This window comes from Haplochromis burtoni, unplaced genomic scaffold, assembly GCF_018398535.1.
Source record: "Haplochromis burtoni strain Fernald_Lab_line unplaced genomic scaffold, NCSU_Asbu1 Contig_26, whole genome shotgun sequence".
NCBI lineage: Eukaryota > Metazoa > Chordata > Actinopteri > Cichliformes > Cichlidae > Haplochromis > Haplochromis burtoni.
Window position 1 is genome coordinate 2,613,705 of NW_024582387.1, and position 19,297 is coordinate 2,633,001.

A 19,297-nucleotide genomic window follows, 5' to 3' on the forward strand; every position below is an offset into this window, starting at 1 on the left:
AGTTTTTGGGGGGAATAGTCCATGTGGCTTTTATAATTTTAGTTGGGCGCTTTCCGCAGTTTTTCTCGACGAAGATTAATGTTTATTTCTGTTTGTACATGGTCCCTGACAAATAAAGTGAAAATGAAAATGAAATGAAATGTCTCAAACATGCTAAAAAAGTTTCTTCAAACCAGTTATTAAATAGTAGTATAGTAGTCATACTGCCACACACACACGCATACTGAAAGACACACAAAGTAATACAGTGATAATGCAAATGGTAAACATGTTGCTAATATAAACAATGAATCATGTGAATAATAAATGGGAACAAGAGAATGTCAAAATAAATTGAGTGTGCCAATGTACGTGCTGCTGGTTGAGCTGTGAGCAGTCAATAGCTTTCTGGAGGTTGCAGGAATACTGGAAGAAAAATGTAGGCTGCCTGAAATAAAGCTAGAAGCACATGTTGAATATTTTAATCTCAAGGAAATTTTATTTTAAAAGGTCAAAACATTTCCAGGCATCCTATCTTTACCTATAACCTATCCTAAGCGTTCCTATCCCAAAAGACTAGCAGATCCCTCTCAACTCCTGGTCTTACAGATTGTTGTTAAAAGAGTGGCAAATATGTCCCTGTCTGAACTTTTCAGAGATGTGTTGCTGGGGTTATAAAATGACTACTGAAGCATCTTTTAGAGCTTCCACCCGCAGCCTTTGTGTTTTCACTTTGTTTTTTCATGTAGGCAGTATAAACACACATTACTAGTTCAAAACATGACTTCAGTAAATAGGTGGACATTTTTAAACGGGATATAGGCTCCACATGCAAAGATTTTAAAAATGGCACATTAAGAAACGCTGATAACCCTCGTGTTCACCCACTATTCACTCGCCCCTCTGAACAGGTCATCCACTTTAACTGTTTTCTTTAGTGAAGTCTGTCACCTCAGTGTAATGACTAAAGAGACTCCTAAGCCAACAATCCTGCAAGGCTAGAGGAGTATAATGATCATAGTTTGCTCATGGGTTTTCATTATGTTAAAAGTTTAAAAACAAACAACAACTATACAAAAAGTATAAACAAATAAAGCTCTAATTTGCATGATGATTAGCATTTTTGACAGTTATTATGACAGTTATATTGATTTTTTATTTAAATGATGCGATGGCATTTGCTTTTGAATCTTACTCAGAAAAACCACCCTAATCCAAATTATTTTTGTGAGGCTGTTCACTTTAAACCCAGTGACCTCTCCAGGTCCATCTCTCCGATCTCTCTGACCACATAACCTTCAAAAGAGAGTAGGAGTTTGACTGTCCAGGCTCTATCATTTGGCTCTACAGTGATTACCAATCTCACACAAAGCACACACACAATCATAGTATTCTCAAGTTTTTAATTTTATATTCATATTTTCTGTGATTTTCTCTGAGGTTTGAAATGTGTAGTATTGATTTAAGAAAAGCTGATTTAGCAATATTTCCACCAGAATCCACAAACAGATTGTGGGTTGCTGTATGTGATCACTTTTTAGGGTCCTTAAAAAACAAAGCAGTAACCTCCCCATCAGCTTAAGCACAGCCACACAAAAAAAAACCGACATTACATAATGTTGGAGGGATGAAAATAGCAAAGAACAAAAGGTGGGCTGTTTGTACAGTCACACTAGCCTCCTCAACACCATTTTCAGGTAGCTACCGTATAATACCTGCAAGGGAAATTGTAACAGAGCAGTCAGATATGTGCACAATCCAATCATCTTTCACATGGCTGAACCGTTGCCATTTCTCTCTAGGCTTAAAGCAGACTTTACTCACCAGCAGGAAACCAACCATCTGTAACCTAAAACCTGTAAACATACCAGCATCATTGGCTTACTATTTCTGGCTTCTATAATTACAATCACAAGCTCAAATTTTGGAAATTCACTCATCAGCTTGGTATTATATTGTTCAAAGTTCCCTATAGTAAAGTTAAAAATATCTCAACCATAACCAAGTCTCTATTTTTTTAAATCATCTGTCCTACTTCACCTAATCGCTTGCTTTAAATTTACATAGTTCAGAAAGGAAAAAATATCAGCAAGGAAGCTGGCACAGGAGATAGTAAAATTGCTCAAATAGGAGGCAATTTCCAGTTGTTTTCCACCTCATCCATTTTTCCTTGCAGCTGTTTACAAGCACTTTAAAGAAATAGCCATGTTGCTATCCGCTAACAGCAATTACCCTTAAATTGTATGCGGAAATTAATCTGCTACAAAATAACTACAAAATAACAAATGCAGAATGGTAATGTTATGGTCTAGGTCTGGGCTCCATCCATTTCTGTTTAAGAATCCTTTCAATGTTATTCATTAGGAAATTATTTCCCCAGAGATACGCTTTTCAACAACAAGGCTTTTAACAACAGAGACAGATTTCCCAAGCAATTGCAAAACAAACCAAATTAAAATGAAAAAGCTCGTTTCTTTTCTTGAAACAAACACACACTAATTCATCTAACACAGATGCATGCTTTTAAAGGATCCCCAGGCTTTTGATTGTACAGAAGCACACATAAGACTAGACTGGATCACAGATAGCTGGGAAGAGTTAGGGCAAAGTAAATGTGTAAGAAACAAAATCAAATACCAGATAAACACTAAACTTGACTGTTCCAGCAGTGCACTGCGAGGACAAAACTGGAGTGGGCCACCTTTATCTAACAACTCAGCCAAGCTGAGTGTTACAATGCACTTTAGGAGTCAACCACTGATTTTGCTGCTTTTATTCCACAATTCATATAATAAATAATTGATTCAGTTCATTCTCGTGACACCCAGCCAAACAGAGCTTTCCAACAGATTCAGGTTTGGTTTGTGTGAAAAAGAAGAAGACTTGTGAGCACAGTGCTACAAATCTCCTGAATTTAAAATCAAATGTCTACAACCTAATGTGAGAAAACATTATAGTGGGACAAATAACTGCAGGCACTCGCTTGCCCTAACCAAATGATTGTAACAGACTGAAACAAATGCAAATGTAATGTTTATATAAATGAGATTTAAAACAGCTGAATACAGCATTTAGTTTTCAGGTGATAGTAACAATTTCATTTGCACTTGTTACAATACCAGTTTACAAAAACCAAAATGTCAGTGAGTTAGTAGTTTAGCCAGCTTATAATTCAACAAATTACTCTAATGTGTCAAGTACAGAAAGGAAGAGATAAGCTTTTCTTGTCGTTGATTGGCTTGCACACACTACTGAGGATTAAAAATCCACTTCGAAGTCAAAGAGTCATATGCCGAACAAATTAATCCCATTCATCATCAAATGAGATTAATTCGTCCTGCAAATAAAAGTGTTTGAGTTGAGAAGTATTATGACAGTAATACAATAATATGACAAATGCATCAGCATGTCTTAAAATCACATTACTGATTGTAGCATGACAGTGATAGTGTCAACCAACAGGACCACTCCCTCCAAAATAATAACAGTATCTAACTTTACTTTCTGTCTTTCTTTCCTATCTAATATGACATATCAGTATCTATGGCACCCTCCTTCTGATAGCAAATGCACATTTTCCCCCTAAGGACATGCTCTCCATTTCTGGTTTGTGTCACACTCTTCACAGTTACAGTATCACTCAGTGAGCTTGCAGTGGTTTCAAGACAAGATGTTATCTGTCATGCAAACACACAAGTCTGCTAGCAATCAAAGCAATTGCCAGAAGTTTTTCCAGAGTAACACCATGCACATTTTGTGACCAATTTCACCATCAACAACAAGAAACCTCATGCCACCTGCCAACCAGTTGCAAGTTTATTTTTCTTTATCATTTTGTTCATTATAAATGTATCTGTAACTCTGGTCTTATGTTAACAATTTTACAAAATGGTTTCAACTGAATATTGTTCAGTACTTTAGGAGTAAGAATTTGGTGACATTTCAAATAGCATGCATAAAGGTTGTGCTGTGAAAATGGGAAAAGTGCCAGCAAATATGACTTTAGCCTTAACCTTGAGCACAGCTTGGGTGAATCATAAGGCAATCATCGTGTGTAGGCCTGAACAATACTATAGGACGAGTGGCGCTTCTTGAGAATTGTGGATGGATGACAGGCGCCTCGTCAAGCAATGAGCGCATTCAGCTGGATGAACTAACATCTAAGGTCTGGGATCATTTTCTCACTATTCATCTATTGTAATCTGACTCCTGCCCTTTATGTCTGACAGAAAAGAAACTCAATGTAAACATTGCTGTATGTTTAACTTATTTGATAATATGAAACCCATCAAGTTAAATAAAACACAAATCTGTGGTAGGCTTAATAAAAAAATAAAAAAATAAATAAAAAAAGAATCTGATGAGTGCAGTTCAGGTGACAGTGAGTGCACTTTCATCACACCACTCCATATCTATTTTGGACCATTCCTTGAATCTCACTGCTCATTTTATTACAAAAAGCCTGTTGCTGTTTCAGAAATGCTGTTTCTGTGCCCTACAAATGTTTCCTTGCCTGCTATTGGTTGCCCGTGTCTGCTTGTGCACTCAGACTACCTTTCAAACTGACTTCTACAACAAAAATGTCAAATTTGTGTCTCGTGAGTGTTTTCTAGGCTGACTTGGCAGAACTCACAGGCTGCAAGACACAACATTAAAATAATTTCACTGCCTCATGAATTGTAATGCACTATTCATTGTTCATAAACCAAAGCACATCTCAAATATCCATACTCTGACTGCTTCAAAATCATCTGTCACATTAATAAAAGTGTGGAACTATACAAAGTCGAGATAATTACCTCTTCTCACTGTTTTACCCATACTAATGAAGTATTTAGTTATTCCCTGCCACCAATCACTGACTTCCTTATTCAGTATCAAGTAAGCATCACACATATTTAATTATGCACCACTTTGGTTAATGACAGGCAATCAGTGCTTTATTTGCTGGAATAAAAACGGTTTGCACTTTGAATAACCTTATCGATCACATATCTGTATGGATTTAGAAGCTGTTTAAAGCTACCAGTTATATACATTTAGACTGTTGTGTTGACTACAGTTACTTTTAAATACCTTACAAGTAGTGAGGTCTTTAAAAAGACAGATGAACAGATCACCATGACTGAGGCAACCATATGCAAACCTCCCCTTGTAGCACTTTTGTAGCTTCCCCTACTAATGGTTCACGTGTAAATTAAGAGTGCACAGTTCTGCCAGTCAATGACCTTGTTAGCTAATTCAGCAGCTGCTGAGCAGATGCAGTACTAGTCCCAGAGCTGTCACACCTTCCTCTCACTACTCCAGGGCTGGCAATACAATGCAACAGGTACATGTACACTGCTGTGACAGCAGTGTCAACTGTCAACTGGCAAACTGCAAAATCAATTGATGTTCCGACAGATTAGTCCTCTATTATCTTACCCTCCATAAGCTCCAAATGTGAAACTCCTTTTCCTCTGAGACATCCTGCTGAATGGCTGATGAGGCTTCCCTGTGGTGTGCAGGATCAGAGCAGACTACAACACAAGGACTGTCATACCTCTTCCTTTTTCTTTTTCTCTTAGCTTCTCTGTGCGCCTCTGCTTCCTTTCTACACCTCTAACTCTTTCTCTTCTCTCCTCCCTCCTTGACTCAGCCCTCACTGAGTGTGTGTGTTTTTGGTATTTTATGTGTGTGTGTACACAACCCAGCCCTCCCTCTTTCTGTCTCCTCTGTGCTCTCTGACTAAGTAGCTCCTATCTCTGCCAGATTAAGAGAAAGGTGCGTCCAGCTGTCTTGTTCTGTTGTCCTGGAAACAACCACAATGATTTCTTGAATTCAAACACACCGTTTTCATTCCCACTTCTGACAGCAAGAGGGCAAAAAAATCCCTACATTAGCCAGTGTCCCACAAAAGGCATCTTCCTCAAGGTGTTAAACTAAGAATGGAGGAAACAGCTATGGACACATGTGAATGTGCATTATTTTTTAACTCTAAAGAGCTTTAATTATATATATATTTTTAATAGCTATTATGTTCACCCCCCAAGTTAGAGGGTCGCTGGTGTAATTTCTACTCCTCCATTTTGAACCAAGACGCTAAACCCCAATAAACTGTTCCAAGCAAATCTTTTGATTCGCTATTTAATGGCAGAAAATATTAAACAGTGTCATGGTTCTGGAAATTAGTTTTGTCACTTTCTCTCTTATTTTCTATTCTTCCGTTATGCCAACTCTTGTTAGGTTTACTTCTAGTGTTTTTCAGGCTTCTCTCCAATTTTCTGCTACACCTGTTCCCAGTGCATTCATCATTATTTTGCCACTTGGTAGATCTTGTGTTTTTTTTTCCTTTTTTAGACTCCCTGTGCTACTTATTCTTTGTTTATAGCCCAGTCATGATTATGTATCACCCTTTGGAAAGTTCTCTGGAATTTGCCTTTTCCCCGCTGCTCATCTGGTGTGTTCAGCTGACTGCCTCAGTGTGTATGACACACCTGAATCTGCGAATTCTGAGATTTACTATGTAAAACTATCCCACAGCGGGGGTAGTCACAGATGATGCATTAATAGTAGCACCTTGATTATATATTTACAGAATTTAACATCTTTTCTAATACTTTGAAGTGAAAAATGTGAAGTGGCATGAATTATATATGTTTTAATAAGGTGCTATTCCAGCTTACATCAATCACTCATTTGTCATGACTCATACTAATTTGACTGAGGTCTGACAAAATTATCCTTTGCCACCATGAAAATGATTACTTGAAAGCAAATAAACTGTTTGAGTTCTTGCAACTGAAAAAAATCCCAAAAATCAAAGTAAAAGCTGTGTAAATAAAAAACTAATTTTGCTCAAGAATATCTTAGTTATCAAATTTCCAGGTCCACATCTGAGCTTGCTCCCTCCCGAGTTAGACTTCAAAAGAGGATGAGATCTGATAGATGCAAGTCTCTCATCTTACTTGAACTATTTTTGGCCTGGCAATTCAAGCTCGAAAAAGACATTCACGTGTTTTTCTGTGATCACACATCTCCCAAAAGACAAAAAAAGTCAGATATCGTCACTAAAACCAATGTAATTCTACTTGATCCTGCTGAATATTTCAAAAAGAGATAGGTGTCAAAGTGATACACACATTAGGATATGTGGAAAATTATATCTCTGCCAATCTGCTGGAACAAGTCTGCTTATAATGACTTAAAAAAAAAAGGATGTTCTCTGATATCTCTTCCTCCTTGTCCCCTCTCATTTTCTTTCCTCTTGACTCTCTTTCCTTCCTCATGTCTGGTCTTGATTCCTCTTACATCTTGTCATATAACCTGTTTATCAGACTTCACACTGACTCTGACTATTATACATTTTAATAAATAATCTATAATCAAAAATTAGCTTCTAGAGAAAAATGTTTTATAGAGGCTGCTCCTCTATTACAGTCAGCTCGCCCTACTTCCTCTGCTGATAATGACATGACACGTCTCTCACAGAACAATTCTCCGGAGTCAGACTTGTGCTAACAAACTTATTACTGGTGTCCAGAAATGTAGTTTCAAAAGCTCCTTTTGCTGTTGCTTTTCCTTCGTGTCTCTCAAAAGATGCCCTTCGTGATGATGTATTACCAAAAAAAAGGGAAAAAAGAAAACTATTCACTCAGACTGATCTGTGTGAGACAGGTGAAAGGGAAAGGGCAGCCAGGTGTAATTAGTCCATGTCTGTCGCTTCATTCAGGAGACATGGCAGGCTGGCTAAACAACGAGCCTGCCTTGACTTTGAGGACTTGACTGGCAATGGAAGGAGGTCCAGAGTAATGAGAAGGTGCCCTCTGTGAGATGAGGTTCAATCCACCCCATCCAGCAGTAGAAAAATATAAATCACCTTGAGAGCAGGAGACAGAGTAAGAACACTAAAGACGCTCGTTATCCACAAGGTGCAGGAACTTAGTAGCTTTGCAGTTTACATTGCAGTTAGCAATGCTGTTCTTGCTGCAGGCAAGTGTTTTAAATCACTACCTCAAATTCAAATTCAAATTTTATTTGTCACGTACACAGTCATACACAGTACGATATGCAGTGAAATGCTTGGACAACTGCTCGTGACCTAAAGAAAACAAAAAAGGAAAAGGCTATGAATAAGATAGGAAATAAATATGAAAAATTAAAAAGGGTAAATTTAACTAGGAAGGAATAAAATATAAATTAAGGTTAAAAATGAAATAACTGTACAACACAAATTAGAATGAAGGGTAAATTTAACTGGGAAAGAATAAGATAAAATATATAAATTAAAGTTGAAAATAAAATAACTGTACAACAAAATACACAATATAGAACTATATAAAAATAAATGAAGAAATATAAATAAATATATACACAATAACCTGATGTGCGGTAGTTTACCAAGACTCGAAGTTTACTGCTATGTTAGTGGTGCTCTGAAGCTACGCTTTGCTCCAGTGGTGCTTAAAGGTAATGATGAACTGCAAGTCCTAGAATGCCATTGGCAACTGTTCAGGGTTTGATTTTCTTTGAACTTTATTAAGACTTAAAGTGGCACTGTACATAAATAATACAGAAATCAAGGTTTCACCGGTGTTAAAGTACAGCTGGGTTTAATGGGAGTATTCTTGGCTTTGTGCAGGCTGTAAAATTCCTCTAAATAAGGAAAAGGTTTGACACGCTGGAGACAGTAAAATGTGAGCATCACCAAATCAGACAAAACCACTTATGTTAAGTTCTGTTGTGAAGAACCAAGCTGAGCATTTTCAGTGGTGCCATGTTATTATTTTGAAAATTGTCGCGGATCTGACCAAGTAACCAATGTTATCATGCAAGAGTCCTGCATGATAGCAGCCTGTCAGTCATAAGGTGAGCTCCACCTAAACAAAGCCCTGCTTTATCATCCTAAATGATTAAAGGATGTTCTCCCTGCTGGCCATGTAAAGACAGCAGCTTCACTTTCCACACCCACTGCTATGTATATCCTTTATATAAAAAACTGTGGTTTTGATGTAAACTGTTTTGTTAAAACAGACATTTTTATGTTATTGAAAAAATATTTATTTTAAATCATCCCAAATAAAAAGATCATGCTTTTTTAAATTCCATAATTTAGTGAGGGCAAGCACATTTTGCTCTGAAGCTCTTTAGACATCCAAACTCTATGGGTGAAAATATTTTAAGAGCAGCAAAAGTTCCTCTTAAATAGACTTAAAGGTTTAAGGGGCTATTGCATTGTTACAGTGCAGTTCCTCACCAGTGGGAACAGCAAAGCAGAACACCAACACATTAAATATTTACCAGCTGTGCACACAACTACACCCCTGACAAGATCGTAAGGACACTTTCTGCCTCTGTGACTTGAAATGCCTACATTCATGTTTGCTCTTCCTTCTTGTCAAACTTTCTGCACCAAAATTTGTACTGTTAGGCACTGTTAATCTTTTTTTCCCCTTCTTTTTTATGTCTCTGCAACCGTACAAGGTCGGCATCACAAACACAGCAGGGAATAAAAATTGTAAAATAATAGCTCTCTTTATTTACATTTCGGAGGCAACAAGATGACAAATTTCTAAATTACAAATAGCACACATTATTCAGTACTCAGTGTGCAACTGAATCATCAACAAAGAACTGAGAATGTTATGCAGGAACTACACAAAGGAAAGTGAAAATAAAGGGAAGGCATAAGATTAATGAAGTTGGATTGGAGCACCACTACCCCTCACTGTTAGCCAGGGGAACTACTTTTCATCCTCTCAAGCTTCTGAGTGTCTCAGGGGCTGTTTGAGAGCTCCGTTTGACACAGACAACTTTGAATTTTAAGCAGATAGACTGCTCCCTTCAAGCAACAGTCTCTCCCGCCTACGATGAGTTTCACAGCAACGAGAAGGAGCGAGAGTAGGACACGCACTAGCTGATGAACAAAGCATTAAGATTTTATCTCCTTATATCTTCATAACAATGTCCAATATTCTGTTTCAGGCTGCGGACAGATTACTGGTCAGTACGGTTGTAAGGTTACCGAGCAGAAACAGGCAGCACAGAGGTATCCACTCTTCCGTAACCAAATGCAACAAATGAGACTTTCTCTCTACTACAAATTAGAAGAGCGAGATTATCGGAGGCGCTGACATTGAATTACTTGCTCATCAAAGACAGACTGATTCCAGAAGGATCTCGGAAGACTATTCTTGTCCTCCATCAGCCTGCCCCGCTAGATCTGAATGTCATGAATTTCACAACTTCTCTCCGGGCGATGATAACAGAGGGATGTGAGGGAGTCTCCGGAAAAAGAAAAAAAAAAGCGAGAAAATAAGAAAAAAAAAAGATGAGAAAAAAAACGGAGTACATGTCCAAGATTGGCAACAGGGGTGTGGGTATATATGGCATGATTAGGCATGACAAGACACAGTTGTCTCTATTTCTACTCTGTGTCTTTTATGCAGTCCATTTATAGTCATTAGACTTGGATTGGAGAGGAGACAAAGAAGAAATGTGAAGTTACAAATCACCGTAGGAGTGGAAGAGTCTGTGAACGTGCCCTTGGAGCACAGACTGAATGCACAGTGTAGCAATTTACAGAGCATTGACACACACAATCCCACTGAACATCCCCAGCACAACACGTAACTCATCCTCCGGGGTCAAAATCCGGAGCAGGAGCCCATTAGAACAAATAAAAGAAAGATGCAGACAGTGGAGGAGCGGGAGAGAAACCAAGATTATTTTTCATGTAACAATGGGTGAACCAAATGGGAGAAGCCTGCCCGTGGGTCACATCCTTGGATTAATGACTTGGCAGATGGAGAAGCAACAGATACCCCGCTAGGGCCTGACTTTGATTTATACACATGAGAGGCTTAGATAAGGACCAAGAAGAGGCAGCGATAGATTTCTAATGATGCAGCCACATCAAAATAATCATTTACTCAGACCTCAGGGTCTGTCCACTGTCAACAACACTGAAATGACATGGACAGGCTGATTGGAGGTTTCGTTCTTGTTGCCATTCAAGTTGTTAGATGTGAAGTAGTAAGAATGAAAGACCACAGATTATCAGAAATTATCATTGGTCCATTATCTCCAGTTTTAATAAAGTCCCAGCATGCTTCATCTTCAGAGCCTCTATTTATCATGGAGTCTGGCTACACAGCTTCCAAATTCAGATTCAGATTCCTCACTCTTTTGTTGCTTGGTATTTCTCTTGATCTAGTGGCACAGCTGCAAATGCTTTCACAAAGAACTCCCTGACCAACTGATCAAAGTTGTGGGCCTATCATCCATATTACATTTTTCAAGACCTTCATAATGCACAGTCTTTCTTTTGGGGGATATCTTCTTTGGCGATCTGCATGGCTCAGGAGCTGCTGCCACAGCTTAAATTCATGCTGAATGTGCTCCCGGATATTCAATTGGAGATAATTTCTCCGAATTTCAGGAGTGGGTCCACACTTTATAAACTCCCTGTTTTGGTTCTCTGTCCTGCACAACAAGCTGTTCCTATTTTCACCTCTCATTAGACGCTTACTCCATCTGCAAAATTAACATGCAGATGCGGTCCCAGCTACTGACTAGAAGAAGGCTGTTGTCTGTTCTGATATTCACAACTAATCAGACATTTTTTATCTTTTTTTTACAAAAACTACATCTATTTCATGAAGATGCTGAGACAGTCACTGACATCCTGCTTACGAGAAGCAGTCTCATACAAAGCTAGTGAAAGCGAGGATGCTGCTGTCTCCCAGCAACACTGGACTTGTAATACAATGAAGTATATTGTGCATTTGTAGTCTGTAGTTGCTGTCCACGGTACTGCCGGCAACAATAACAAGCTCCGATAAAGGATCACTTGACACTTACTGCAGTCATACTGTGCGCAGCAAAAATGTTCAAACCCACTTGATGTGATTTTAAAAATGGTTACAAACCTCTATGTATGTGGCTGTAATAGGCAGATCGGATGGATAGTTAAACTGATGGTTAAGACATCAGTTCAGTCAAAATAACGCACTTTTAATTTTAGCTCCAATTCCAGCTCCAATTTAGCTCTTGATTGTGTTATAAAAGAAATTTTTAAAAAAACCCTGATAGTTGGATTTCACTTTCTTATAAAGAATTCAATGAAACAACTTAAATGATTGAAATGTACAGCTTTACAGGCAAATGGCAGCTCATTTAATTTATAACAAACAAAGATGCGTTCCAGCTAAAAGCTACTTTAAATGATGGCTCCAAAAGTAAAGACACACACATGCCCAAATACAGACACTCTCAAAAAAACTGCACTGCACATGGATGCTTTGCTTTTAACACACTGAGTTTTTATTTTTCTTACAAATTACAACCCCCTGAGTTATGTCGAACTGTAACAGCATCTGAAGGTAAATGTCCTTTTCACTCCAATGTCTCTATGAGCATTCACACAGCTTCATGAACATTGGCCATGGCCCTCAACTTCAGTTGCAGCATCAAAGGGAAAAGCAGCTCTTTCATTTGCCTTTGTTCCCACTGTGACATTTCACCAAATCTGATGATGCAGGCGATGTCCGATCCCTGACCCTTGTAGGGCTCCCAGACTCCAGCTGGGCATTTGTACAGTTGCTCGAATACGAAAACGTCTGAGCATGACACAGTCACTGGGAGAGGTTGTCAGTCACAGGAATGTTAGTCAGATCCATCAATTGGACTGTTCTGATTTTGTGCCTGGATATATGCACCACTTATTTCCCAGTGCGAAAAAAAGTGCATATGCGTAAAAAATAACAACTCAAAGTGTGAAAATAAATATTACATATCTAGTGAGACAAAATTGGATGTATACAAATATTCAAAATTTACCACAGGAAAATGTGATTTTATTCAGTAAACAGGTGCTTCTAAAAACAGCTCGCCTGGTGGGAGTTGTTAGAAAACACAGATGTCTACAAGGGCCCTGTGCAGTAAAGTCATAAACAAAACAATCCCCTTCATTCTGCATCCAAACTCTGAAGTTTCGCTGGTAGTAATCCACCAGAGGAGAAATGCTTGCAAGGGTACATTAGAGATATAGTTATAGGACTGTTAGATGAGCTGCTTTCAACATGCATACATTTTTTAATTCTGGTATAAAAACCCATCTCTCTACTGTTCATACAAAGACTAAAGCTCACCCACCATATCCACAACGCAAAGGGACAGACAACAGACAGCACAAGGTCACATCACATACAGGAGGGGAATAAATGTAAGATTAAATAAATTTTAAATTCACTCTATCGCCCAGTGTCCGAGTCCCTCAGTAAAAGAGCAGAATTTAAAATATCGTGTCATTAGACAAAGTCGCAATACACCAATTTAAATAAAGAGCTTCATGTAAATGAAAATAAGTGAATGACGATGAATACATTGCTTTGAGTCATTCCATACAGCATGGATGTAGCATAGATGGATGTAACTGCAGTGCACATTTGTTCTGCATCCCAGAGATTAATGTAAAGAATGCTCATTTCAGGACATGCAATTAGTAGTTAGAACATAATTTTCAACGCATGTTTCCTCTTGGAAATAGCTTTCATTAAGGAAAAGTGAATTTATTTCTACAACAATAACACCCACATAGATTTGCATTACATGCTAAAGAGTTCTATACTCAGAGTTCTTTTTTTCTTTCTTTCTTTTTAACACCTCAGATTGGTATACGTGCATATGTGATCCTACACCATAGTCATTTCTTATCTCTACCTTGTGACAGCTGTTAATACCCTCAGATCAAATCTCACCTCTCTGTGCACCCGGTAAAATATACATGGCAGAGTGAAGAAAACCAGAGACAAGAAAGATTGTTGGAATCTTTGACTAAAAAACTGGACTCTGGACTTGAATGCAGAGGCACCTATGTCACTGGACCTGGATGCTGCAAGAATTATACCGTTGTTGCACATGGAAAACAAATACAAAACACATTACAATATACTGTATGCACACAAACACCTGAAACTTAACTCAATTTTTTCCTGTCTTTTTTTCTGTGTATGTCCATGCATGCAGCTCACATTAGATATAAGTTAAGCATGTGTGGTATAGAACTTCAGTGGAATCTTAATGGATATCTATACTAATAAGTACTGTGAAATGTATTAGGAAAGGAAAGAAATCCACATAGTCTGATTGAAATGAAAATGATCAACCTACAGAGGGCTGAATTCAAAGATACCCTGAAAATCAAAGTGAAAAAATGATGCGTCAGACTATTCTGTCCATTCTGCAGAAACTCAAAATGTTTTTTCCTGTGCTTTTCTGTATGCCTGACAACACTGGGACATGCTCCTAATGAGACACTTACTTAGGGGTCTTCTCCCAGATCTGGATTATGGTGCCTGGATAGTCAAAGGTGCAACCTGGCAGCATTGGATGGACTGAAACATAATGTCCCAGAGGTTTTCTATTGGTTTAAGGTAGCATGAGGGCCAGTCAGTGGTATCAATTGCTTTATCCTGCAGGAACTGCCTGCATACTCTCGCCATTTGAGACCAGGCACCGAGAGGAACCCAGAACCCTCTGTGCCAGTGTACGGTCTGGCAGTGGGTCCAAGGATCTCATCCCAATACTTACTGGCAGTCTGTGCATTGTCACCTAGAATTAGAGGTCTTTGCTTCATTTACTGGTCACCCTGAATAATGATGCAGGCAGCATGATGTTCTCCAAGGCTTCCTCAAACCCTTCCATGTCTGTTACATTATAGTATTCTATAGCAAATACCCACTGGGCTCCACAGTGCCAGGCAGTGAGCACAGGGCCGAATAGAGGATGTCAGACCCCTCAGGCCACCCTCACATGGTCAGAGACATTCACATCAGTGGCCTGCTGTTGGTCATTTTGTACGGATCAGAACTCAATGTGTTTCTTCACACAAAGGAGCAGATACTGGCCCTGCTGATGGCCAGTCAACATAATTAAATAAGTACAAATGTCAGTGGCCTCCAACCTGCAAAAACATTCCTGTTTTAGGGGTTGTCTCACGGTTGCCCCTCCAGTGCCGTAGCGCAGCTGAAAGTGCTTAACAACTCCCTCTGCTATTTAACTGACCAGATCAATATCTCAGAAGTTTAACTAACTTCATACCTTACTCTGATTAAAAAGTGATCTTTACATTTTTTAGGCACTGTATATATATATATATTTGAAAACATTTTTGCTGATATCCTCAGTGCCTTACTCATTATCTGTTTTACCTTATCTTAAAAAAATGTGTCAACCCTTAAGGGAATCCAAGCAGCCATTTAGATAACTCAGATGTGCTCCCAGAATAGACTCCACAACATCAGATATAGCTGCTCAGTCATTTATACACACAGTTTATCTTCCAAGCAACAGGCAACATGCAAATTTAAAAATGATGAGATTGTTGCAATTGCTTTTAGTTGCTTGCAGTTAAGTGTGTTTTATTTAAAATATACGTTTTATTTTAAATATTACACTCAACATAATCCATAGATTTTGGCTACCTGAACTGATCCAGTGTTATTCAGTAAAAGGTTGATATCATTCCCATAATGCACCTCACTGCTAAAGAAATATTGTCTGGATTCCAATGCTTACAAAAGACTGAGGAACTGCCGTCTTTAAAAAACATCGCTCCCATATTATTACAGATAATGATATTTTCCTTTGCTTCTTTGAATTTCATTATTATTGTCTTATAGTCTGGCTGGTGATGACGCAAGGTTACGCAATCTATCTATCAGAAAAAGTTTAAATGATGGCAATCCATGGGACAAAAATTTAGAAGGAGGCAATATTCCTCAGAGAAGCCATAACCTTGCATAGTCAAGCCTGTAATGAGTTTAACTCAGACTCTTAGAGGGTCCCTTTGGGCTGCTGGCAATAATGGTGAATTATCAGTGATTCCTTTCACAACCACAAGGCTTTATTAATGACTGTCTGGGGGAAGTGCAGCATTATTGTCATGGGCACACTCAGCATATTTTGGTTAAAATAAAATAGCTCATAGCTGATTAAGAATTTCTATAGAGAATTTGTGAGAAGTGCTTATGACAAAAGACTGCAGCTAACCATTGTGCCTTTAATTTGTATGTAACAGAACAGAATAAGAAAAGCTTCATCTTTTTATTCATGGTATAATGTAAATATCAATTACCAAAGATTACTTCTCAACAATCAGTTTATGTGTGTATGTTAAGGAAGGTTTGGGTGAGTTTTGAGCTATTTGCATGAATGATGGGATAAAACCAATACTAATGGCAAGACAAAAGTGAAATACAGGCATTGCATTGTGCCTGAATATTTGTAATCAGCTTCTGCTGAAACAAAGAGCAACGCAGATTTGTAACAACCTTACACTTCAAATAACACATCATTCAGCTACTTCACTGCTGGGTGCAGACATTCCCTGGTACACAGCCATATTAACTATTACACAACTAGATGGGAAATCTAGTACATATAGAGAAAAGAGCTGTCCAGTGATCTCCTATCATTTCAATGCATTGTGAATTAATGTTTTGTACTACTGTTTTTTTGTTTTATATTTGGTCCTGGAATTTATGCAGACAAATAGTTACACATTAATATTTGAATACTGGAAAAGTCAAATGAATAAGTGCCAATAAAAGCCAGAATGTTATTCAGAATTGCACTTTGACAATGTTATTGGATTTTCTGCACATATACCACATCTTGTAATGCAGCCCAGACAAAGAATGTGGCTGCAAATGTGTGAGAAAGCTTTACAAATGAATACTGACAACAGAGATTTATTCAATAACCTGATAGCCCTCCTTGCCGAAATGCCTCGTGGTGGTTTACAAAAAGATAAGTGAAACAAATGTGGCTGCCAAAGCTTTAGCAGAAAGTGACAGAAACACTTGATATTACCTGACTACTGATACAAAATTGTCCTAGTGGAATTAAATAATCTATACTAAGATGACGCAGTGCTAATCAGCTTGATTATTTAAGATTACTCAATTTTTAAACTAGAAGCATACATTTTCCTTAAAAAATACATCCGAAGGATGTTCCAATTTTGTCTACCTTGGCTCTGCTCAAGTCCTTGATTAATATTAATTAATATGAAGTTGTCTTAAATATGAATTTGAAACAGCGATCAAGACAACAAGCTCATCAGGGAAGTGTTTGGTGAGGTCACACATCAAAATACTGTAGCTTAAAAGTTTTTTTTCCCCATATACTTGAATTAACCAAAGATGCTGCCCCCTACTGCTCACTCAGAAGAATACAGCCACATAATAAAACTGTGTTGCTCTAATAGTAGTCAGGGTCATACATCATCTCTTTCTCCTTTACATTCTGGGGATGACAATAGATGAATGGTTACTCCTTAAATAAAAGCAGCTTCTTAGCTCAGAAAATTGTGCAATATGTACATCTGCACGGTCTGGTGTAACTGATACTAAGGCAGTTAAAGTCACCCTGGACTGAGACTGAATCCCAGAATATGCAACATATTCTTGACAGGCTCATCTATCACACCTGTGCCAGGTACAACATTTCTTGACCCAAGTTCCAGAATACTTGACTTTACCTTAACAGAGGTCATAGCCAACTGGGAGAAGTGAGCATTGCTGAGGAAAAATATAGAAGATAACAAAAGATAGAGGCAACATTTCTGGACATACAGTAGTGCCCTCCGTGCACAAACTGTCAAGACCACACTGGGCATTAAGCAAGATAAAAACACATCAATAGTCAAGTCATTTATCAAAATCTTTTAATACACCACTGAATTAATGCAAAGATATATAAAACTCCTTAAAGGTTAAGGAAAAGAGACAGACAACAAAATTCTGCCAAAAACAGGAAATGAAATGATCAAATGTATGAATATCACGTTCATAGATATTATATAAAGAACGAAGAATAGAAAAAGGCCATTTAGTGTTGACCTCATTATCTGAAAAACAGTCCATGTTTAATATGACAAAAAATATAACCAGACCAAAACAACATCACATAAGTGACGGCTGACGGTGGATTTTCTAAGATTTTATTGTCTGTTTCTTTAATTCGGCTTTACGTACCTCCTACCTTGGTAAAAATGATACAAAATAATAATAATAATAATAATAATAATAATAATAATAATAATAATGATGATGATGATGATGATGATGATGATGATAAATGTAATTTTTCATGTAAAACACTGTTGCCATTCCATGTAGGAAATCTGTTGGCCAAATCATGAATTATTTAAGATGGTAATCTATACAGGTTGCTCTGTTGTTGCTCTGTCTGTCTGTTGCTAGAGTGGTTTCCACTACATCGGCTTTCAGTGAATCAAGGATAAAGTCACTCAACTGTAGTACTGAAAATAATATGGAGCTTATAAAGTTTGTAAAACTGTCTATAGTTTAAAAAAACAAAAACCAAACATGTGATAAAGAGGACTGACAAAGAGAGCCTGGTTGATGCCAATATTGCATGAATTATGCAGTATAGATATAAACTGAGCATAGAATTACTCATTTTATATCATGGGAAACATACAGCCCACTTGGATCTTAAGTCCCTTTTCTACATGCTTGCAAATATTATTATAAGAAAAATAAGTGCAATTTCAATATTAGATCTCAGTTTTTCATGATAAAGAAATGCTGCTGTAGTAAATAAGATTAATCCCTCACCATGATTTTTCAGGTTTAAACAATAAATTAATGTGAAAATTACAGAAAAAGAAGCTAGTTGCTCATCTATAATTATAAAACACAAAGTTTTTGTTAATTTTCAGGAGGATTCACTTAAAAACAAACAAAAAAAACCCCAAAACATAAATGTTTATAGTAAATAGTGAAATCAGGAACTTTTCCGTCATTTAATTGTTTATCTATTACTTTGGTGTACTGTGAATGGCTTTGGGGGAGGTCTTTATCAGTAGCAAAAGTTTTAAATGTATGAAAATGCAGTAAGATGTTCAAAATTGATGCCACTTTCATATTTTTCAAAGCCGTCCCATCTGCCGGATTGGAGTCCGTGCTAGGCCGATTCTGGCCCTCAGGCCTTATGTTTGACACCCCTGGTTAAGGCCAACCACAGAGTCTGCTGGGCTCCTGGCAGATCAACTCATCTCAGAGCCAGACCACATTATCTAACAACTGAGTTGATATTGTTCCACGCAAATATCTGGAAAATCTCATATAGTGTGTTCTATTTAAAGCAAAAATGAGTTGCATTCCTATTCATAAATGTGATTTAACAACGGTAAAGGGAACACATTTAACCTGTTTTGTTTATATTACTTGCAAATGGGATGAAGTAGACATCTACTGAGAATTTTAACAAAAAAGGTTTGAATATGTTGAATTATTAGCCCCAAAAG

General features: G+C 37.7%; 1 protein-coding gene across 7 annotated transcripts in view; it reads right to left on the reverse strand.

Moving 5' to 3' along the window:
* rap1gapb (RAP1 GTPase activating protein b) overlaps nucleotides 1-19,297 on the reverse strand; it is a 108,867-nt gene that overhangs the window by 61,563 nt on the left and 28,007 nt on the right. For 3 of the 7 annotated variants that reach the window (XM_014332284.2, XM_014332283.2, XM_014332282.2), the window contains exon 1: nucleotides 5,404-5,592. The exons of 1 other annotated variant lie outside the window; for it this stretch is intronic. In XM_014332284.2, coding sequence (XP_014187770.1) covers nucleotides 5,404-5,447 — 44 coding nt within the window. In that variant the 5' untranslated portion in view covers nucleotides 5,448-5,592. Of the gene's footprint in view, nucleotides 1-5,403; nucleotides 5,596-19,297 lie in introns of those variants that run through there. 3 more of the 7 variants (XM_005917913.3, XM_005917912.3, XM_014332281.2) reach the window with 2 other exon arrangements.